Source organism: Alligator mississippiensis, chromosome 7 (genome assembly GCF_030867095.1).
Source record: "Alligator mississippiensis isolate rAllMis1 chromosome 7, rAllMis1, whole genome shotgun sequence".
Classification (NCBI taxonomy): Eukaryota; Metazoa; Chordata; order Crocodylia; family Alligatoridae; genus Alligator; species Alligator mississippiensis.
In genome coordinates, this window is record NC_081830.1 from 32,334,035 (window position 1) to 32,358,050 (window position 24,016).

The window sequence follows — 24,016 nt, forward strand, 5'->3', positions numbered from 1 at the left end:
ACCGGATCGAAGCAGAAACCTGGTCCAGAGCTCCGGATCAGATCCCTGGCATCTGAAGTGGCCAGATCCAAAGCCAGATCAGATCCCTGCTGACTCACACAAGCCTAATGCTGGCAACTCCCTTCAGACTAAAGCAGCCACTGACACACATGTGCCTTTCTTTCTGAATGTCTCTTCATCACTAGAGCTGTATCTCAGCCTGGTTCCCATTTCCCATTGACTATCATGAATTACATCCATTATCCCCTCAGGTCACCCTCAGACTTTGAGAGCAACTTCTTAAACAGGCAAAGGTTCTACTCCATCCAAGTGCTGAACATCCAGGATTATTCCAGTTTTCCACCTAAACCAGCATCCAGTTTTAATGCTGGTATCACCAGACACAAACTGGTGGTAATTACTGATTACATTGGGCAAATTGTCCTAACTTTTTGTCTGAAAGGATTTATTTTATCAATACTTTTTGAAATCAGCAGGACAGATTGATCTGTGAAGTCAATCCATGGACTTCCATGAAGTTACTTGAGTGGCAGACTGATACAAAGTTGCTTGCACAGTGTTCAAGGTCCCTGGTTTGGAAATGGGTAAGGAGAGTGTCCAGAGTTAATTCCAGCCAGAATTTACAAAATACATACAGAGTAGTTGTTTCAGTTGTTTGCAGGCTTGAATGACATGTCAGCTTGAGTAAAAGGAAAAATGAACAAGTTGTAGGTGATGCACTAAATGTTTCTCTGGGATTTTGTACTGGAAGGAATGTGTGTATGTAGAGATGTCTATATCAGCCTACATTGTTGGGGGGTTTTTTAATACAATTTTTAACTGTTCTGTTTAACCTCTCTCATTCTTGTAAAAGAGTCAAATTCTATTTGTAGTGAAAAGACCTGCTGGGACCTGTCACTGCAATATGTTACAGCTCCTTGAGATAATAATAAAAATGCCCCCTCACCCTCAAACACCACCCCCCTCCCCCCACCCCAGACCTTATGATCCCTTCCAGCCCTAACATCTATGAGACTGGCCATGCTCTTTTCTTTTGCTAGTGCCACATGGATATCAACAGAAGAAGACTCTGTTTTCCAGTCCTGGCATATAAACAAGTTGTTGAAAGAGCAAATTGAATGCCTGCTAAAGGAAGAAGAGATCATCGAAGCTAATATTAGAGATGTAGAAAAAGACATAAGCAGCATGGAGGTAGAGCTCAGCAGGTAATGTCTAAGAGTGTGTGGTATGAAGCAAATATCAAACGCCCTAATGACACATCTAAGAGTGCTATGGGACCAATTATTCATGGAGCTTTCCAAAAATAAATCCTGCTACACCCCACCCCATCTGAGCAGTCTTCCAGCCTGTGCTCCTATCCCATGAAGAGAAGGACACTCGAATCGGTGTTCTGCTTCTAATAGGTGGTTGGAAGCCACAGTGAAGGGGGGAAATGTTAGCAGTACAGTTTTTGGATTCACGTCCCTCTGCTAATGGCCCTGACATTAACGCACCATACTAGGCTTTGTAATGGGAAAAAAGCCCTCTTCCCATGACATCAGGCTTTTATCACAGGGTAGATAGAAATCACCACACCGAATCAGACCTAGGGTCCAGCTCATGCTGAATCCTGTCTCCAGAAGTGGCCAGAGAAATGTGCAAGACAGTTATGGAATAACTGACCCCCAGAGAAAGGTTCTTCCTCCCTCTCATCAGTTAGAGATTGGTAGATGATTTGCTGGAACAACAGCTGGACTAGATATTTTGCTGTGAAAGCAGGGTGGTCCAATTCCCACCTGTCTATGCCAGCTTTAAACTTCAGCTGGGACTCAAGAGATGCTGCCTTTGACATGTGTGAATTTAGCACATTGCCAGGAGCTCCTGGCTTCACCCTTTGCTGCCCTCCACTCCAGTTTGTAGATAGAGCTGACCATCTCCAGCGCCACTCCTCCCCCCACCCCCACCAACCCCTGACCAGCAGAACAGTTCATAGGTTCGTGTGTGGCTGCATCATTTGTCACCAGATCCAAATGATCCCATGTGTACACTCAAAGCCTCTATAGGAACTAGTGTTCTGGAGCACAAGGATTTTCTTTATACTTCATATGTGACACAAATATTTCCATCCATTACCTGCTGAATAGTCAGGGCTATATAGGTGTACAGATTGTACCTAGAAAGAGAGATACCTGTCCTTATTCATGGTGTATCCACACAGCAGTCACTTCTGTGACACTCGTGTAGTATAAAGTTCCCAACAGGCTTTAAACTACCTAGATTGGGCACGATGAACAGTGTAGCCCTAGCAGCACAGAGCTGAGTCCAGAATACCATCTGAAAATGTACCCAGTGTATCAGGTAGACTTTGCAACCCTCACTGAGCTCCATGCTGATACAGCTACATTACCAAGGGTACTCAAGGTAGCTACTTGAAAGCCAGTTGTTACCATTTTGTGTCTCCATACAAACATCCAGGAATCCTAGATTTAGCTTAGAAATAAAATTGACTTGACAGACTATAGTTGGTTTGTTCCTTACTTTTCACTTGTTAACTGTATGTACGTGCTTTTATGGACTTATATTTGAAGCAGAAAGTCAATGGCCCTTGCATTCCCAAGTCAGTTAGGCACTTTTGAAAAGCCTAACTTTAAAGTATATAATGAACTGACAGAGTCAGAGAGGCAATGAAATGAATAAACTAACTGGTGAATTGGTGACTACTAGAGGTGTGTGATATAGCTGCATGCATGGGAATCTGAAGAAATCAGCAATCAGAAATCAGCTCTGTATTTCCGAGCCACCTTCACAGTCTTTGGACCATGAATTTATTGTCTTGAGGTTTTTTTTCTTTCTCCAATGAGCATAGGATAAAGCAGGCAGAAACCATGAAAATACATTTAGAAGCAGAGCTGCAAACAGCCCAGAAAACTTTGGAGGAAGAGCATGTACTGGAGTTGGAAATGGACCTTTACCTAAGGAAGCTGGTAGTATTACATTTCACCTATTAACAGCATTATTGTTATTATCATCATCAAATGCTACAGCAACAACAGTGAAACATTATTATTACATGGTACTTACTAGAGAAATTCATGTCAGTAGCACAAAACAGTATCAATTATCATTGCTGAAGATTTTTTTTAAATGAAAAACCTTTTTTATTAATGAAAATAAAAACAGAGTTCTCTATGGTTTCCTGAGAAACAAGAACAGAAACCTTATCAAAGTTATATGAATAGTTCAAACAGCATTTTAATAGAACAACAAACATTTGCTAAGGATGTTCTCTCCATTCCTCTTTTAGTATTAAATTATAAAGGCAAAGTTCTTTGAGTAGATGTGATATCTTTTATTAGACCAACTGAGTAGTTGGAAACAAGTTCTTGGCAAGCTTTTGGGTGCAATCACTCTTCTTCAGGCATTGGGAGTCTCTGCTGGTCTGAGACTCCAAGAAATGAGAGAAGCTAAAAGTGTGGCAGGATATCACCTTCCATAGATGAGCCTACAAACTTCACTTCGTAAGTCTACTAGATAAAAAAAAATCATGGACTTTATATAGACATTGGCTTTATGATACATTGCAACCTTTCTGACATCTGATTCACCAGGTACCTGCCTGATCTGACCCCTTACATTCTTTTTTTCCCCCACCTTTTATCCCCTCCTCTCCCCCACTTTTCTGCCCTTAGTAATAAATTGGGAAAACAATTTTCTTCTTAATTGAGAGCTTCTTTCTTACCCTGTAATATTTCCTTTTGGACTTTCTTTTCCCCTGCTTTCTTCCCCCTTGTTCCCCTGCTTTACCTTTTGTTTCTCCTTTTCACCTATTTATATTTTCACTACATCCTCTCACACTTTTTACTTCTCTCAGTCCTGTTTTCCTGATCTCCTACTATTTTCTTTTTCACTGAGAGCTTCTTTTCTACCTTTATATTCTATCACTATAATGTCTCTCTTCAGCCTTTTATTTCTTTTCCCCTGCTCTCTTCCCCATCCCCCTGCCCCCTCTGTTTTAGCTTTTGTCTTTCTAATTTCCACCTATTTTCACTGACATTTTCACTGACATTCTGCCAGACTTTTAGCTTTTCTCATTTCTTGGAGTCTCAGACCAGCAGAGACTCCCAATGCCTGAAGAAGGGTGACTGCACCCAAAAGCATGCCAAGAACTTTTTTCCAACTACTCAGCTGGTCTAGTAAAAGATATCACATCTACTCAAAGAGCCTTGCCTGCCTATGTCCTTAGACCAACACGGCTACAACCAAACACCATTGTTACAGATGTCTCTGAGAAAAAATTCCAGCAAGGTGTGTCCCCCATCCCACTTTACTGTCTGTGAAAGATGTTACCTTGCCATCTCCAAAACATTGGGGGTAACAGTTTAGTGTTCCCTGGTCATCTACAGGGCCAATTTTTGGTCACAGTAGAGCTGTTCAACTAGCAGCCTGGGAGCTGCATAGGTTTATCTTCAACCCCCTCTGGCCATTGCTGCCTTCATCCCTCCAGCTGCTTCTGCAGCCAGGGTCTCCAGTCTCCCCCTCCCTTCTCTGACTTTCTTTTCCTCCCCCTGACCCATGGGGTAGGGCATGGCAGGGTGGCATGACTCGGTGCAGCCTGCAGCGCTGGTGAAACCCACAGCCAAGGAGATGAGAAGAACTGCCCATGCAGTGCAGTAGTGGGGAGGGAGCTGTCTGATTACATGGTACCAGGGGAGCTTGTAGCTGGGGAGGTGAGTGGGTTGGTGCAGCCCCTGCTCATGGCTGTTAAGTCAGCCAGCTCTACTCTATAGGATCAAAGCCAGGGAATTTTATTCTTTGATGCTTAAGGACAACTATGTAGTCACACAAATAGTCAACCAGAAAATGAGAGTGAGAGCTCCTATCTTTTCCCTCTAAACAGAATGGCACCTCCCTATACTCCTACCTCCCTCCTAAGACTAAATCGGGTAGTCACAGGATTCAGCCACAGGTGTCTAAGTCACAGCTCATCCATGAGGGTCATGTGTTCGTGTGATGGCTGCTACTGCACATCCTTAGTCTATGTGACTACATAGTCATTTGGAGTCATCCACACGAGCATGGTTATGGGCCCAGGAAAAAGGAATCTCCTGGCTGCATAAAGTGCCAAAAATGCCCCTTAAAAAGCCATAAAATGGGCATTTCAATGATTTGGAAAGAATAGAATGTCACTACAGGTCTGTATATGCATAGTTTGTAGAGTCAGAAGACTCCAGTCACAGGTTACATGCTGGCAGGTTAGATTCACATTAGCTACTCAGTGGGCGTGTCTACACGTGCACATTTAATGTATTTTAGCCCAATTTAAGGTGCATTAAAGTTGCATGTCTACATGTGAGCACCATTAACATGCCTTAAAAATAGTGATTTAAGGCTATTCAAGCCTAAATGTGATACCTGCATAAAGCAGGTATCAAATTTATGTGTGAATAGCTAAATCACATTATGTGCATTAAGGCTGTCTGTATCCACTGACTTGAGAATAACATTAGTCCCAGGTCGATCCACACACTCGTGTTAATGTGCACTAGTGTGTGCACATGTGGACACATGCAGTGACATAGAAACTGTCCAAAATGGAGCAGATCATGTCACCAGGAATGGCCAACAGTAGCTGCTTCAAAGGAAGGTACAATAGCCCCCATTTCAGGCAGATGTAGCTTGCAGTTCAGTTCACAGAACAACTCTTATTTTACCACAAGCAAAATATTAGCGTGTCCAGTCAATGACATAACAATTTGATCTTTAAAGTAATCAGTGTTCACAACTCCCATGTCAAATATTTGCCCCTGTTCTACTGAAGCTAGGTGGCTACCAACCAGTTGCAACTGGTTTGGAAGTAAACCTAAGCCCTGGTCCAGAGGTGGAGTCAGTGGAGCACCTTGCAGGAAACCTATGTCTGGCTCAGACGGCAGGGACAAGGCCCCACATAGGATTTCCAGCCACTCTGTCCACTTCAGCCTTCTTTCTGCGTTGGCCATTAATATTAGGGCTGTGCGGGGCTTTGGACAGAGCTTTGGATAGGCTTTGGATGCTTTGGGGTCCGAAGCAGCACATCCGGGTTGAAGCGCTGGTTCCGTTCATCTTCCCGAAGCGGTTTGGAGCCGCCTCGGAGATCCGGCCATAGGGTACAATGGGGAAACAATAAAACATCTATAACTTTGTTGTTTTTGCCCAATTTGGATGAAGTTTTCAGAGATGATAGACTCTGAAGTGAGAATAAAGCCTACCAAGCTTCAAGAAGATCAGTGCTGGGGTTTGGGAGAAACTGTACCCCAAATTGTTGAGAGCAAAACTCCTGTCTCGTCTACGTGTTACAATGCAGGGGAGTCAAAACTGCAGGGCTGGTAGCTCTTGCTGAGGCCACAAAGCCTGCCGAGTTTCAAGAAGATCAGTGCAGGGGTTTGGGGGGAACTGTACCTCAAGCTGCGGACAAGCAAAACTCATGACATGGGCGCTTGTGGGATTGACTGTCTCTGGCTGTGGGTGGGGAGGGGAGAGACTGCCGCAGGCCTGGCTGCTAAGCTACTGTGTTCCCAGTTACCAATCAATCAATCGTAATTCACTCAGGAACTAGGGACTCAGGGACCAGCTCAGTACACAGGACCTAGCTACTACATAGCGACTTAACGAGCATCAATTAGCACCTACAAAACCAGGCTAAAGAGAGGAAAGAATCAATACAGACAATCAACTACCCCAGAACAGACACAGTCTTGGCATGAGTTTTGCCTGTCAGCAGCTGGGGTGCAGGGCCCAGAACCCCCTGCACCGATCTCCTCCACAGCTGGCAGGCATTGTGGCCTCAGGAGGGGCCACCATCCCTGCAGCTGTCACCCTGCTGTGCCTTAACACACACAGGGTCACCCATGGCACGAGTTTTGTTTGTCTGCAGCTTGAGGTGCAGTTCCCCCCAAACCCTTCCACCAATCTCCTTGAAACTTGGCAGGCTTTGTGGCCTCAGCAAGAGCTACCAGCCCTGCAGTTTTGACCCCCCTGTGTTGTAACACATAGACGTGACAGGAGTTTGGTTTTCAAGAATTTGGGGTACAGTTCCCCTCAAACCCCTGCACTGGTTTTCTTGAAGCTTGGCATGTTTCATGCTCTCAGTGGAGGCTACAATCCCTGCAAGTTTCATCCAAATCAGACAAAAAACACCAAAGTTATAGATATTTCATGATTCCCCATTGTACCCTATGACCGGATCTCTGAGGCGGCTCCGAAGCTTCCGCCGGTTCAAGGCGGAAACCCGGTCTGGAGCTCCAGATGGGATCGCAGCCATCCGAAGCGGCTGGATTTGAAGCCAGATCGGATTGCTGCCGACTTGCACAGGCCTAATTAATATGGCTGCCTGAGTGAATAGTAGGCTTCCCACCACTGTGTTCTTCCAGCTTCCCTTGGTGTGATTTCATTGAAACTAGTGATGCCTTATGCATGTAGAACTGGAGAAACACGTTTCTTCATATGGGACTACTTTCATAAAGTAGTCACTACTTCTGACCAAATCATGTGCCTGGCTGCTGGCAGGAGCAGAAAACCAGCTCTGTGCCCTATTATTTCAATGAAGGAATCTTTTTTTCTTCCCACAGGAGAAAGACAATGAAGATTTCAATTTGAGAATACTCATGCTCTCTGAGGAGGTAAGTGGGAAAAGCAGACAACATCCCTTGGGATGGTTTCCTCTTCATTTTAGCACAAAAGATGAGCAGCATGTCAGCATGTACTTGTAAGAGCATGAAATGCAGCACAAGGCAGTGACACACCTCTGAGGTTTGGGGGAAATTGCATGTAGGAATGTGTGGAGCTGTGTTTAGAAAATGAACAGAAGGCATAGGATGAATGCTATAGGACCATGTTTTCAATAACCTATGCTGCCAGTCAGGACAGCAAACCCCGCCCACCTCATCATTTCATCATGGCATGGCATGTTGATTAGCTTTATTGTTTTAGCTCAGGGCTGTGTAACTTCCAAAGAGCTGGGGGGGGGGGGGGGGCTGCATGCCCCATGGACTGCACCAGCGAGAGCCATGTAGGCCACACCAGGGTGAGCCTCAGGACACATGGACCACCCTGCCATTGCACCATGCACCCACACAGGCATCTCCTTCCCCAGTGTTGCACCGTGCACCCACACAGTCCTGGGCTCACCCTCTGCTCCATACACTGTGGCCTCAGACCCTGGGGTTTGGGTAGCCAGAAAAATACTTTGACCAAGACTAAGGACCACAACTTAAACCCCTTAGCCTATATGTGGCCCTTGGGCCACCAGTTGGACAGGCCTGTCTTAGCTGTTATAGCAACAACTATGACTGTTTGCCATACAGTTAATCCTATTTCAGACCCAGCTTCATTATTCCAGATAGAGTTTTACCTTTTAGCTTTTGCTCTCCATAAACGGTCTCCTGATTTCAGTAGTTCTATCCTGTTGTAGAACCAGTTCTCCCTAGTTACCCACCCGGCAAGAGAAAGGGTGTGCAAGTGGTAAAGGTACTCTCCTGGGAAAATTGAATTCAGTTCTTCCTCTGACATCCTGTGTGATGTTGAGCTGGAGAAAGCAATCCCATTCCAGGATCTGCACCAGCATGAATAATCCAACATGGCCTTTTTCACCATGGTGCTACCTAAGACATCAAGCATTCAGATGTTTCAATCCAATAGGAGCATATCAATGGTGCACAGAATGATTCAGGGGTTTGCCCCAGGTCAGAAAGAGTTATGGACTGACTAGAAAGTCAAGAGAACTTTCTTTAATCCTAGTTCAGCACTTCCCCTGCTAAACCAAACTTCCTACTTTCTGTTACCAAGTCTCTCTGGTGTTTGTGGGATCTGAGTTAGACTTCTTGCTTTCCTTTAATTTGATCAGGTAAAGGTTTGGTTAAAAAGGAAGATGTGAACAAAATCCACAGATCCTTTCATGCTTTGGAAAAGTTTATTCACTTCTTTCTTCTAACTGCCCAGAGCTTGTTCCATATTGCTTTATTCCATACTCTTTCCATCTGTGCAAAAAGCAGGCTTAACAAGTGATCAAAATAGCAAGGGAGAACTTTATGCCCACACTACAAAGGTATAAAGAATTGCACAAGCTGAAAGGCAGGGAAGAATCAGATCTCTCTTTTCCAGCCTGGTTAACTAATGTTTGGTCACCATGCAGTCCTTAGTCCTATCTCTGTTTCCTTCCAAAATTTGACCTCAGTGGGAGTTGGTTCTGATTAAGCCTGAAGAACATGGCTAAACTTTTGTGAGATCTTGCTGACAGGTTGTTGCTGCCCTTCAAACCTCTGCTGGGAAGGGCCAGAGAAGTAGTTAAGCTGAAGTTCCAGGCAGTTTAAGCTTTGATTCAGATTTGAGCCAAAGACTGTCTCCAATTAATTCAGCTGTAGATGGATGCCTCGTGCTGGGGAGCCAAACATGGCTTGTTGCAATGCCAGCCCTATCATTCTCTTGTGTACCAGTGGCTACAGAAATTGGTGTGCCTTAATCATACTAGCTGGTTGGGCAACTTATTAGATCTTTGACATAAAAGGACCTAATACTGTAGAGAGTGTATGCTATTTTTCAATACGACAAGGTTATATCTAGAGTATTATCACTATCTATCACTATCAGTTCATGCATTGGGCTCTTCTCCCACATCACTGCCAAGTGCCATTGACTGACTGACTTTGTCATGTCTTCTTTCATCTGTCAAGATGTCGGTCGGCTATCGATCAGTATCTTCTCTACTCCTTATATGGGAATTTGATAACAGAGATGTACATATATCGTTGCTATCCCTCACCTTCCTCCCGTGTTCCTGTTGAGGTGGAAGGATAGTCCCTGCCAGTGGAGAAGGATAACCCACTAAGGTAGTAGCCTGGAGATCTGGATTCAGTTCCAAATCTTCTATAGACTCTTTGTGCAACAGAGTGTTGCAGTGCCTTAAAGACCCTGAGATGGTTCTGAGAACAATACTCCAAACCTAATGTCCTTAGTGAATACATATGCATATACATATACATTATAATAATAACTACCATTATCAATATTAATTATTAATAACAATTAGTATTAACAACAATAATAATGATACACTTTGCATTACACTTCAGCCCTCCAAGCAGACCAAACAGCTTTACATATTTATGGCACCTACACAGAGCTATTCAGGCTAAGAAGTAATACCATGTCCATAGTATTACCATGGCTGTGCATATTGACAAGTATTGAAATTTCCATGCTGGCATGATTGGATTTCTTTCAGTGCTTGCTTTGGCCTACGCCACCTCCAAGGATAGCAGACTTGATTCACTTCTCACTGCCATCTGTTGTAAACTTATCCATCTCTACTGAAATCAGTGGAATGACTCCAGCTTTATGCCAATTTAAATGAGAAGAAAATTATGTCTACATTTTCTGCTCCCATATCATATCTCCTAGTGTAACTCCAGGGACTCTTAGTGGAGTTACTTTTAGTTCAGAATTAGGTCTGTAGCAGATAGTGTTGTTCGAAATATAATGAGTTTATGTGCAAGTTAGATATGTAGGCCTAAGGCAACTAAAATACAATGACATATCATACCATCTAATTTCAGAGTTCAGCTTTAATGGCATCAAGAAAAGCCAGCCAGAACAGCCATAGGCAGCTGCAACTTCAGATCAGGAAATTAGAGGTAAGTAAAGACAGAACCAGGGAAGAGGAACGTTTGGTACACAAAAGGAGTCTGTTCGAGTAGACTTGATTGACTTCACATCCCAACTGCCTTACAGGAACTAACAGAAATCTCTTCATTTGCTACAACAGACTGTGAATTCAGGTTCCTGGTGTCTGTGAATGTCAGTTTGGTCAGATTAGGGCACTTATGTACCCAGCTCCCTTTGAAATCCAAATGCATTTGGGCCCCTACCCCTCTTACATCCATTAGAAACCTCTAACAAAATCTGGAGGTATAAATAATATGTGCAAGTTGAGGACATGGCTGTGTAAGGTTTTTACTAGATACAGATCAAACAAGTACTGGAAACCACCTACTATCATGAATCAGCTCTTCTTTTCCCTGACCTATTACTCAAGCTTTTTTGCAAGATGCAAGGACTTAAAGAGAGTAACTGTCAATGTTTTGGTTGATCCAGCATAGCTGTAAACATTGTGGGTATAGTCTACATATATTTAAAGCCACATCTAGGTCAGGTGGTGCCCAAAGAGCAACACTTTGTGTTCAGGCTGATGACTTGAACTGGGCACAGTGAAAAATAAAATCATGGGGTTTAGTTGAGAGTGAGAAGCTGTTGACTATAAAACCATATTGATAACATAATACTGAACTGAATATTTTTGTTTATTATTGAATGTTGTCTCCCATTAGAGAAAGCTACAGGAACGTATACTGGATTCTACTGCTGAAGATGAGGTTTTCATAAAGGTAAGGTAATCACACTGGTACTTGTATCAACATATCTCTTTGATGATGGAGGGTAGAGGAGCATAGCTATAAGTCAATCTCACTGGTTGAATATGATCAATGAAGTACAAAAAGGTTCATTATGTTCTCAGTTGCTCAGCCTGTATAAACTACCATAATAAATCCACATTCAGGAAGGAGATTTTTGGAAAACAATAATGTCAAATGAGGCAATGAAAATAATTATTGGTGGTGTTTGCTTTAGAAATGCTGAGCTACCTGAGAGAGGTGATGCTGCTTTTGGTTGCAAATATGTAGGCATATTACCAAAATAAAAGGTCCTTTTCTCAATGATATTGATGGGGCTATACATACAGTGTTGCCTTCAATTAAAGGCCCTTCATTACAAAAAAACGACATTGATTAACCAAAAATGAGTCAGAGAATAGCAACTAAGATTATGTAGGACAGACTGAAAGAAAGCTGACACTTTTGAGCGTAGCAGCACAGATTTTGGCTAAATTAAAGCTGAGGTGGAAACAGAATATTCACCCACACGCATTTGAAGAATTCACACAGGAGAAAAACAGGCATCTTAGGATCTCTCTCCAAAACTTATTTAGGCTATGGACATCAGACAAAGCAAAGAAAAACATCACAGGGGTATTTTTAAAAATAGTGACAAATGACATCCTTTTGGTCATAAAGTGAGTGACTTCTCTATCCTTATGCTCAGATTGATAGAAAAGCTTTCTTGGCATCCATTCTCAGTGGTGACAGATGACAGAACAAGGAGCAATAGTCTTAAGTTGCAGCAAGGGAGGTTTAGGTTGGATATTAGGAAAAACTGTCTCATGAGCAGGGAGGTGAAGCACTGAAACAAGTTACCTAGGTAGGTGGTGGACTCTCCATCTTTGGAGGTTTTTAAGACCTGAGTAGACAAAGCTTTGGCTGGGGAGATCTAGTTGGGGCTGGTCCTGCTTTGAACAGGGTTTTGGACTAGATGTGACCTCCTGAGGCCCCTTCCAAGCCTCATTTTCCATGATCTATGATTCCAAATGTTAATACAAAAATATTTTTTCAGGAGTATTTTGTTTTATGATAGGCTATAAATTTTAGTTCCCAGCATTCCTTTCTGTGAAATCCGTGTAAAGGTTTGTTCAGCTTCCACTCACTACAAGGGTTACCTTTGGGTGAGCTGACATGTAGGCTTTTCCTTGGGAGCCTGTAGCAGGGATGTTCTACCCAGTTTGAATCACCTCTTTTGATAGAGGGTAAAACACAGGCTTAAGAAGATACTCTTCACCTATTGGTGTTTGCATTAGTGATAAGTGGTAATAATAATTCCCAAGTAATATGTATTGATTTTCAGTAAATCTGAGTAAACACAATTAAATAACAAGTCATATCTTTATTAGTTTCTGAAATTAGAAGTTATGGAATCATTTTGCACAAAATAAGTAGTTCTAAGTAACTGCTTCATAGCGTTAAGTAGTAATTATTGTACGTTATTAGCCGTTAATACTACTAATTTATTTCTGCATAAATATGCAGAGGGTTCAGTCCCAGGGCTATCCAGTTGGTTTTGTTAACAACCAAATTTCCCTATAAACTTACCCTAGACATAGTTCACAGCCCCTCTGACCCTCCATTATATTGAACAACAGAGTCTGGTTCAAAGACCATTAAAGTTAGTGTGGTAGTTTTCATGTATTGTGCTTTGGACTGGGTGTTATGCTGTAAAAATAAAATATCAAGCCCCAAACCTAAAATGAACTGCATATGCATACACACCTCATCACAGGAGCATGACCTAGAAGATTTCCCAGTACCTTACATCAGTATAAAGAGAAAAATGGTTTCCACCAGATTTCACAAACAAAGAGCCTTAAACTCTGGGGGTGGAAGTAATTATTGCTTTTCATCACTTTGGTGCCACCATAACATTTTATGGTGGCACCAGGCAACAGCAAATAGATGCCCATATCCTTTGTTGTACCATAATGTTGTGGTGACAAAGGGTAGTAATAATGTGTGTCACTTTATTGTAGTGGGCATCTATTTGCTTTATGGTGGAAGAGCACATACAACCCAGAGCTGCCTGTACTTTCCAACTGCCCTGGGCAGGTGCTGGAGGGGCTTGAGGTGCCCAGTCATGCAGGTCATAGAAATTCCCATGCAGGTCAGGCCACTCATGTCTTGGGAGCACCTGTCATGCCCCCAGCAATTTCTGTGAAACATCTGGAACTGGGGAAAGGCTTTTCCTGTGCCTTCAGATGCACCCCAGAGAGTTCGGGAGCCCATCTCTGGAAGTGGAAAATGCGTTGCCTATTGTCCCACAAGACCAAGGGATGGGACAAGGGGCAATGTGTGATTTAGCCAATAAAGCTCTGCTAGGACATATCCCAGCACAATTGATTAATTTTATTTAATGGCGTCTCCTTCTCATGGCTGCCATACTGAATAATCTCTACATCTTCTGTACTGCTTTGCAGTAACCCCAGATAAAGGACGTTTTGGTGCAATGTAGTTCATAGTCCATAGGAAATTATACCTACATTTGTATCTTTTAGATGCAACATCAAGCTCAAGAGCTGGAGGAATCCATAAAAGAATATGAGGCTGTAATACAGGTGAAGATTCCAAACGTTAAAATAATAGATGGTGGTAGCATCACTTATATAATTAAACCTGCAAAACAGAAGGAGGACAGTTTTCCAATTAAGAAACTGGATTAGTACTCAAGTGACCTGCCTTTGATTTTTGGCTCTATCACAGTTTTCCATCTGTTAGATACAAGTGCATTATATCTTTTCTTTATCTCATCTATTTAGATTGCACGTTGTAGGGGTCTCTTGTGTCTCTGAACAGTTTCTAGCACAGCAGATTGCCATGTCAACAGTAGTGTTTAATAATATTAAAGGAGTGTCCAATAGAACTTTGATTTCAAATTAACATGTCTGTCCGAAATGTAATCTTTTGGTCTACATTGCTATGACCTTTGTGTTCATGCAAAGGGAAAGAGGATCTCTACGGCCACGTCTTCAGTTCTAGGAGAATAGAAAGACATTTAATTTTTATTTTGAAATAACTTCTGCAAGTTTGGCAGGTGGGGGGAGAATGAAACATGAAATGGTCATAACTATGCACTTGACAGTTATCACATACATAGATGCAAGCCTGAACATTATGGTTTAGCAAGCATCAGAACACGGGTGGTGAAATTACTATGATATCCCTTTGAAAGCCTGTTTCACTGTGTGTGCACAAGGATATTTTACTCTCTTTGAAGCAGCAATATAGTTTCATCCTTGTCCCCTGGCTTGCTATGTACCAACCCAAGCTACATTCCTGAGATATTACTCTACCTGGTCACACACTGAATATCTCCTACAACATGTTGCCAAGCTGAGTTCTGCATTTGTTTGACCTTACTAAGACATCCTGTACAACTCACACTTTCTTGTAGAAGTAGAGACAATAAGCCCAGTATTTCAAATTAGAGACAAAACCGAGTGACATAAATTTGGAGGAAATGGAGATTTAATGGGTTTGTTTTGAAGGTTCTTCAGAATAAAGAGAAGACTCTTCAAGACCAACTGTTTGCTGCTGAGGAGGAAAAGGCTCGGTAAGTCCCCAAGTGAAAAACAAAGCCCTTCAAAGCCAATGTTATAGCTCCTTTGACTAGTCTAGTGAAATCTGTTGTGGAATGATTACTAAGTGAGTGATGAATGTTACTTGGACAAAAAAAGCACCGCGAACAAAGTTGACAGAAAATCAGTGAATGGGAACCTTCTGCTAAGTGCTGTTTGGCAGTAAAAAAAGGCTGGGGTTTCTACTCATAACTTCAATTCTTGTTAGCCTAAGTGAACCAGAAAACTGGGGACAACCAGCTCACATGCTCTGCGTGCTCACAATGAGCAAAATGTCCTCATTTGACAACAATTAATTAATGAAACCTGGTTTTATTAAGGGAAAGGGAGAAGCAGTCAATGGGATAACTTTGGAGGACCTAGTCAAGAGACAAATAGTAGATGAGGCAATCTTAAAGGTCTTTGGAAACATTGCTGACACAGTTCTTAGCCCAACAGCTGCGAGTGGCAGGTGGAATAGTTAACCACTATCTTCATCCTCCATTATGTCCCACTCATGGTTCTTAGCTCTAGCTCAATGAAACCCTGTCTCAAAGCAGGTTGCTCCCTTGCACTATTGGACTGCACAGAGGCTTCACAACCTTTTCCAGCTAAAATAACAGCTTCTGCCCAGGAAAAGTGCTCACCCAAGATCTTTATTGCTACTCTACTCTCAGGTCTTCTTTCCTGTTCCACCAATCTTCACCACAGTTCTAGTCCTCACTGCCAATCACATGTTTCTCCTAGGCACCTGAAGCCTAGAAGCTCTTTTCAAAATGAGTCAGTAGTAGGCAGAACACAAATCTAATCTTTTCCTGTACAGAGAAATATTCTTCAACAAAATCTTAATTTTCCTTTCCTTAAAGGAAATTCAGTGGTACACAAGGCACAACTAGATGCTGACTCCTTCAGAGAAAAAAAAAGAATGTAACCAGCATTCTCCTCCCTTTCCCCCACCTTTTTGTCCGGGGTCCCTTCTTCACTACAGTCAACTGCACTAGGAGGAATTTAGACCTAGGGGAACCAGAATAGAACTTGCTTAAATGCCCACTCTCAAATACAGGGATTGGTATTTTCTACACCCCTCAATTACCAATTATATGATATTTAAAAAAAATGAATTCATATCATTACATAAAGCCATGAAATTGACAGAAAGGCATATTGACTAAGATACCGAAATTAAATGTCAACAAGGCCTGGCTTATAATTATGATACTTCTGGGCATCATAGAGTTGTGTGACAGGTTACCTTTAAACCATTTTAAAGGCACTTAAAATGAGAGTGTGTACACATGAAAGGGTGTTAAACTGTAGTAAGTACCTTCAAGCAACTTAAAGTTATGTTAGTTAGGCAAGGGATATCTTTGACCTGTTCTACCTAGCTCAAGCTAAGGTATTGTTAGTTTGCTCCACAGAGATAAAGCAACCAATCTGCAGTCGTCCAGTGTCCCAAGATGCACAGTTCCAAGCCCCTCTAACCCTGGCAAACTTTCCACCCTCCCAAGCTCTACTGCTCAGGGGATGGTGCTGGCCCCAAGCCAACACCCCCACCCACCCTCAGTGTGTATGACCCTATCCCACATGGCACCATGCTGCCAGCTCCAAGAACCCCCAGGAGACAAGATTCAGGACCCTGGACCAGGGTTAAGGCACATACCCTTCACCTCAGAGGGCTAAAGCTTTGCTCCACATCCAGGCATCTCTTCCCTAGCCGGAAGAATTTGGAGTAGGGGAGATGAGGCTTCCTTCCCAAACCTCCTGCATTTCTGGCAGGGAGAAGGGCAGGGGCTGCCTAGTGCCAAGTGTGTGGATAGAGCATGGAGTACAAGAAGGCATGCTTTCCCAGGGTCATAGAGTCATACAATACTAGAGTCATAGAGAAACAGGGCTGGAAGGGACCTCCACAAGACATCCAGCACAACTTCCTGCCAGAGGCAGGAACATCCCTTTCTAAACCATCCCATACAACCATAATGTAAACTCTACATAAGACTAACTTCAACTCTTACACAACACAGAACTAATACCCTAACCTGCCACAGGTAAAGCAGGGGAACCATGGCACCCAATGTCCTGCTTCTATAAAAGGTTGCCAATATACACCCAAGAGACCCCGGGTATGCCCCCTGCTACAGAGTAAGACAAAAACCCCACGGTCCATAACAATCTGACCATGGGGTAACATCAATCAGCACACTCCATTTGAAGTCCCCAGCCTTAGCTGTAGTGGTAATAAATGCCCCCTCCCCACCCGCCACAGTCTTCTACTAGTTTCAGAGCAGTTGCAGGTTAAGGCTTAATGATGTTTCCAACCTGCACAACTGCATCTTGCCACTCAAAAGCTTGGTGAGCAGTAGGGCTGTGCGAAGCTTTGGGTAGTGATTCGATTTGGAGGAGATTCAGCCCAATTCGGTGGCTGAATCTCCGAATCCGATTCAAATCAGGGGACCAATTTAAAGGCCCAAATTGATTCAAAGCTCTCCAAATCTTTGGAAAACATTCAGAGAGCTTTGATGATTTGGGCAGTCCGTGGTGGCTGCAGCAGGGAGCTGCAGCCACTCTGAGCTGGTAAAGACTAGGGGCAGGGGAGGGGACCATAGGGGGAGAAAAAAAAAGCTGAGAAAAGCCTCAGGACTCACTGCTGCTGCAGCAGCCTCAGGGATTTTGGGGGTAGTGGGGCACAGTGGGGGGCAGCGGGGATTGCCCATGCCAGCAGGAGTGGTAAGTCTGGGGTTTGGGGGTTTTGGGGGGGGGGGGGGGTTGTTTTTTTTCTTAAAGGGCCAGAGCTGCCCCAGGCAGGGCACTCATGGTAGGGCTGGGGGAGCAGGGGGGGTGGGGACAGGGAGCTTGTGCAGAGCCCCCATGCAGCGTGGGGCAGTGGGGGGGCAGCGGGGATCACCCCCCCACCCAACAGCACCCGGTGAACACTGGGGCTTTTTTTTAAACAAGTGCCAAGAGTTATAGCAGCCACTGGTAGGCTGGGAGAGCAGGCAAGGGATGGGCCTGGCTGATTCAGAGACTCGGCTGAATTGATTCGGAACAGTGATTCAAATCACCGAATGGAATCACTGTCCCCCAAATCAGCTGAATCTGAATCCAAAACAAATACTAACCGCTTCACACAGGCCTAGTGAGCAGGGGTGTGACTTCAACTCCCTGCAGGGTGCTTCTAAAGAAGATGGAGCTGGACTGCTCTCAGTGGTGCCAGATGACAGAACAAGGAGCAATGGGCTCAAGTTGCAGCAAGGAAAGTTGAGGTTAGATATTAGGAAAAACTCTCCCACTAGAAGTGTAGGAAAACACTGGAACAGATACCCAGACAGGTTGTGGACTCTCCATCCTTGGAGGTTTTTAAGGCCCAGCTAGACAAAGCCTTGGGTGGGATGATGTAGTTGGGACTGGTCCTGCTTTGAGCAGGAGGTAGGACTAGATGTGACCTCCTGAGGTCCCTTCCAGCCCTCACTGTCTATGATTCTATGGTCTAACATTCCACACATTTAGTATGGTTTAAGGGTAACCTGTAACTGCTCCCAAAATACTGAGGAATATAAAAAGTAAATAGTGCTAACTTATAACCAAGTGTTTCATATATGGACACCTACCATAGCTTTTTCAATATGCCATAAAGATGGTGTGCTATATTTTACATATTCTGATATTGGACCTATATCAGGCACACTCCTGAATCTCGGTTTTGTGATGTGCTCTTATGGGCAATAGGATAAGGCTGGCAAAATCATATTCAGTTGCATTTTTATCTAGGATGAGAAATAGAACCACATTATAGCTTCACTGCACAGGTAAAGGACCAGAATAGTTTCCATCCTGACAATTAGTCATAATACATTAGAACAGAGAGACTTGTGGGCCATTGAGATAAATGTCCTAGCTTCTTGAACGGTTGTTTGACTGATTCATATTACCTGTACTTCTCACCTCCTCCCCTTACCTGATAACCACAGGAGAATTACTCAGAGTATACCTACGTTTACTAGAGCTCCTCTCCTATAGATCCTAAGTTGCCCACACAGTGGCACTGGCAGGACAAGAACTGAGCCATATCAGCATGATTTTGTCTCTTTTTCCCTCTATATCTATGGTACTATTTTACCTGGATAACACTTGTAACCATATGGGGTGTGCCCTTTATGTGCCCTGCACGCCTTATTTTCCATGTTGGTGCTTCCACTGGGTGGGGCAGCAGTGGCCTGCTTGCTGCCTCTCCTTACTAAATCTGTAGACATGCTCTATGGTATGTGCTGCTCCCTCCACCAATCATAACTACACTATTCAAACTAGGATCTGGCAATGTTCAGTCCTAAATAGGCCCGTTGTGTTAAAGTACTGTATCTTATTTGAAAAAGACCACACTCCAACAGTGTTTTTTTGGAACTGCCTAGTGATTTGTCCTTATATAGAGAGTTGTGTGTGCTATGCTCTGTAGCCTTTGAGCTGTCTGCTTTTAGATCCTTGCTCAGTCCTTCCTGCTGCTTCACCACCCAGATGTGTCATGTTATACTTTCTTAAAAATCAATTTGATTTGGAAACCTCTAATATAAAGGGAAGACTGGGTGTGTTTTGAGGACTTAATATCCCATAGCTTCTCTTACAGCCATGGTAGTGTGTCCTGCTATCTTTGGTTTACCTAGCAAAGATGGAAATCCTGGTCATTTTCAAAGATGGGCATAAGGACTTATCAGAAATGGTAGCCTTTAAGAAATCTGCATGCAAACAATATGAAGGAGCTTAAAAAAATTATGACTTGTGCTCCTAATATTTTTAGCTGCAAGCTAATCGTTGCCTTTCTTTGTGTAATGCTAGAAATGTGTATTTAACCTACAAGTGAGGCTGATAAGCAGTACTTCAATCGACACACAATATTCTTCTAATGTCTCCCTCTCTGTTCTTTTCTTTTTCTTTTGCGCTCTTATCCCTCTTGCTTCTGTAGTGAAGTCTTTGTAGAAGACCTGTCTAACTTTCCCATTAGATTTTCTTCTTTCCATTTGTCTTTGTTCCTATTACACAGAGACACATTAATAACTGAATTGCTCTCTCTCTTTGACTCATATAACTTTGTACCCTGTGTAACTTAAAATTTACTTTTAAAATGCCCAGTGAGAGATAGGTAGGCATTGGGTTGCAAAAGGGCATTGGGGAAAATTTGATGAGTGATTTGGAACGATGAAAAGTTGTACAGATCTGCCAATTATCTAGACCAGCAACATGTTAAGTGTAATTATGGTAGTTAAGAACCTCTGCCTGAGGTGATGTCTTACTAAGACTTGTGTAAAAGGAAGCTAATTAAAGGGAGGAATACATGCAAGGAAGGAAATAAGAAAAAAGAAAGGTATCTGGAAACATGTGTGAATTGCAGAAGTGGTGCTCCCTAGTGTCATTGTAAAATAGCAGTGGGAGATGTTGTCTAGCATTTGAAACAAAGGAACTGGGGAGACTTACTTCCAATACCCCAACCCATCTCTTATGTGCGGTTTGAATGAGCAGGCTTCTTAATCACTCTAGGTGCATCTATACACATAAATAACGCGACTGAATAAACTCCGGCAAAATTTGAGCTGGAGTAAATGAATCCTAACGTTACCATCTACATATGCATTTAAGCGCAGTAATTTACTCCGCTGTCAGATAGTACCTGTGTCTGATGGGATTATCCTACACCAGAGTAAATTAATCTACTGTGCCCTAATTGTGGCACATGTGTAGACGATGTTGCTTTAGTGCACAATAAATTAGTCTACTGCACAGCAAAGCGCATGTGTAGATGCACTCACTGTATCTTGAATCTCCATCTATATGGTGGAGGTAATAACACATACTGCATGCAGGAGGGACACAAGTATTTCAGTCTGCACCATATAAGTGTGTAGTATATCCAGGCAACAGTAAAAGACAAACAAGAAAAGTACCCAGCTTGCATGCAATGCAATAGCTGCCTTATGTCAATAGTGGGCAAAAGCATCTGATGCTTTATGAGTGGAAAAGTAAATATGCCTCTTGTTACCATCCAAGAAAATAAAACACCTTTCTTAGATCTGGGATCACCTCTTCAGAGCTACAGCATATGTTCTTATATGACAAGCCTCAAGTGAGACTGTCACAGCCATACAGCAAACTGCATAGGAGAAAGGGAAGCATTTTTATGGGTGATTTCTTCTGTTGAACCAACTGCATGGCCAGGAGAGATTTAGATAAGGGTTTGGGTACAGGTCTGAGATAAAAGTAGTTGGGGCTTGAGCTAAATGGCATGTGGAGCAATGGTCTATGTTAAACTTGATATGTAAATAAAAACAGTCTGCTGGGCTGCAAACTAGTAGATATCAAACTAGAAAAATGCAGAAGAGAGGATAACCTGATTAGGGAATGAGCAAGAGCATTCAAGAAGGAAGAGGTCATTAATACCTATGGAGTGCATCAAGATTAGGAAGGATGAGGTAGATTATAATGAGTACCATAAGCCATAAAGTCTGCAATTTATCTGAAGCTGTGTCTGCATCTTTCTCAGACTTAAAGAAGTCTGATCTGATGAAGTGAGCTTGAGCTCATGAAAGCTTGTGAGGTATGTGTGTAGTGGGGGGGAGGGGTGCGTGTTTGTGTGTGTGTATACACATACATACACAAAGAGTCATAGAGAAGTTGGGGTAGAAGGGACCTCCAGAGGTCATCTAGTCCAACCCCCTGCCTGAGGCAGATTCGGCTCTATTCAAACCATCCTATATAAAACCATCATTTAAACTCTAGATAAGACTACCATCAACCATGACACAACACAGACCTAATACCCTAACCTACCACAGGTAAAGCAGGAGGACCACAGCAGCCAATGTCCTGCTTCTGTGAAATGTCAATATATGCTCAAGAGATCCCAGGTAGAGGGCTATGCCCCTTGCTACAGAAGAAGGCAAAGACCACCCCTCCAAGTCCATACCAATCTGACCATGGAGTAAAATTCCTTCCTGATCCCAAACATGGTGATCAGTCTGATGCTGAGTGGAGGGGCAAGATTCTCTAGCCAAATCTCTCCCATTGGGCCCAGCAGGAGCATTGGCACACCACAGTCAAAGTCCCCAGCCTTGGGTGTAGCCAACACCCAGTGCCTCTGAGGAAGCCTTAAAAATACCCTGACACGTAGCAGAAAGTGTGTGTTTGTGGAGAGGAGAGGATTTGGGGGGGGGGGGGACGCAGGGGCAACCAGCAAAGCCCAGAAGCATGGAAAGTACCCATAGTAGAATATAGGCACAGCTACACCTGGATCATTCCCGATCACTGGCTGCCCAACCTCTTGAACACCTCCAGTGATGGAGAGTTCACTACTCCCCTGGACATCTATTCCACTGCCTCACTGTTCTTACAGTGAAGAAGTTTTTCTATATATCCAATCTAAACTTAGTTTGCTACAACTTCAAGCTATTCAATCCCCCTCTCTGAAGCAAAAGAGAAAAGGTGCTTTACCTCTTCCTTATGGCAGCCCTTCAAACCACATTCAACTTTTGTGCAGCCAAATTATACTGCAGACGCATATTGAGTCTGTGGTTTACCAAGGCTCCCAAGTCCTTTTCCATAGTGCTGACATCCAACCAAATGTCACCCATTTTTTATTTGTCTTTTTTATTATTCCTCCCAAGGTGCAGCACCTTGCATTTGTCCACATTGAACTTTATCCTGTTAGCTCTAGGCCCAATTTTCCAATCTGTGGAGATCCTTCTGAACTGTGCTTACATACTCTAACATGCTCACAATCCTTCCTAGTTTTGTGTCGTGTGCAAACTTGTTCACTAAGCTTTCTATGCCAGCATCCAAATCATTAATAAACACATTGAATAGCACCATGCCCAAGACAGATTCCTGTGGGACTGCACTCTAAACCTCCTGCCATTCTGATATGGACCCATTAATAATTACCCTTTGCTTGCAGCTATTGAGCCAGTTACCTAACCACCTTATAGTAGTTTTATCTAGCCTGCATTTCTCCATTTTGTTCAAGAGAAGGCCATGTGAGACCTTGTCAAAAGCCTTCTTGAAGTCCAGATACACTGTATCCACAGTATTCCCTTGAGCCACCCAAGTAGCTATTTTGTCAAAGGATATCTTATCAAGTTTGTTGGACATGATTTATTTTTCATATATCTCTGCTGGCTTCTTGTGATCAGCTTTTCTTCCTCCAGATGCTTGCAAATGACCATCCATAGGATACGCTCATGTAATTTCCCAGGTATTGAGGTGAAGCTAACCTATCCCTGGGTTTTCCTTTTCACCTTTTTTTTTTAAGGAGCACTACATTGGCCCTTTTCCAGTCATTTGGTACCTAGCCTGTCTCCTATGACTTCATAGTGTCACAGTTGGTAGGGTCAGAAGGGACCTGAGCAGATCATCAAGTCCAACCCCCTGCCATGGCAGGAAAGAGTACTGGGGTCAAATGACCCCAGCAAGGTGTTCATCTAGCCTCCTCTTAAACACCCCCAGGGTAGGAGCCAGCACCACTTCTCTTGGAAGTTGGTTCCAGGTCCTAGCCGCCCTGACTGTGAAGTAGCGCCTCCTGATGTCTAGTCTGAATCTACCCTCTGCCAGCTTGTGACCGTTATTTTTTGTCACTCCTGGTAGCACTCGGGGGAACAGGGACTCCCCCAATGCCTGCTGGTCCCCCCGGATTAGTTTGTAAATGGCCACTAGATCCCCCCTCAGCCTTCTCTTGTGGAGGCTGAACAGCTTCAGGTCCCTTAGCCTCTCCTCATAGGGCCTGCCCTGTTGCCCCCTGATCATGTGGGTGGCCCTTCTCTGGACCTTCTCCATGTTGTCCACATCCCTCCTGAAGTGCGGTTCCCAGAACTGGATGCAGTACTCCAACTGTGGCCTGACCAGTGTTGCGTAGAGGGGGAGGATCACCTCCTTGGACCTGCTTGAGATGTACCTGTGGATGCATGGCAAGGTATGGTTGGCCTTCCTGACTGCGTCCCCACTTCTTGCCAAGGGCTCTCAGATCTTCTTTGCCACTTC

At 43.5% G+C, this 24,016-nt stretch overlaps 1 protein-coding gene across 1 annotated transcript in view; it reads left to right on the top strand.

Annotated features, from left to right (window-relative positions):
- Positions 1 to 225: 225 nt before the first annotated feature.
- The window catches only part of LOC132243208 (uncharacterized), a 33,592-nt gene continuing 9,801 nt past the window's right edge, over positions 226 to 24,016 (top strand). Inside the window, exons 1-8 of the mRNA XM_019489797.2 lie at positions 226 to 413; positions 1,041 to 1,205; positions 2,846 to 2,963; positions 7,584 to 7,634; positions 10,566 to 10,643; positions 11,337 to 11,393; positions 13,946 to 14,005; positions 14,936 to 15,000. Coding sequence (XP_019345342.2) covers positions 226 to 413; positions 1,041 to 1,205; positions 2,846 to 2,963; positions 7,584 to 7,634; positions 10,566 to 10,643; positions 11,337 to 11,393; positions 13,946 to 14,005; positions 14,936 to 15,000 — 782 coding nt within the window. The remainder of the gene's footprint in view (positions 414 to 1,040; positions 1,206 to 2,845; positions 2,964 to 7,583; positions 7,635 to 10,565; positions 10,644 to 11,336; positions 11,394 to 13,945; positions 14,006 to 14,935; positions 15,001 to 24,016) is intronic.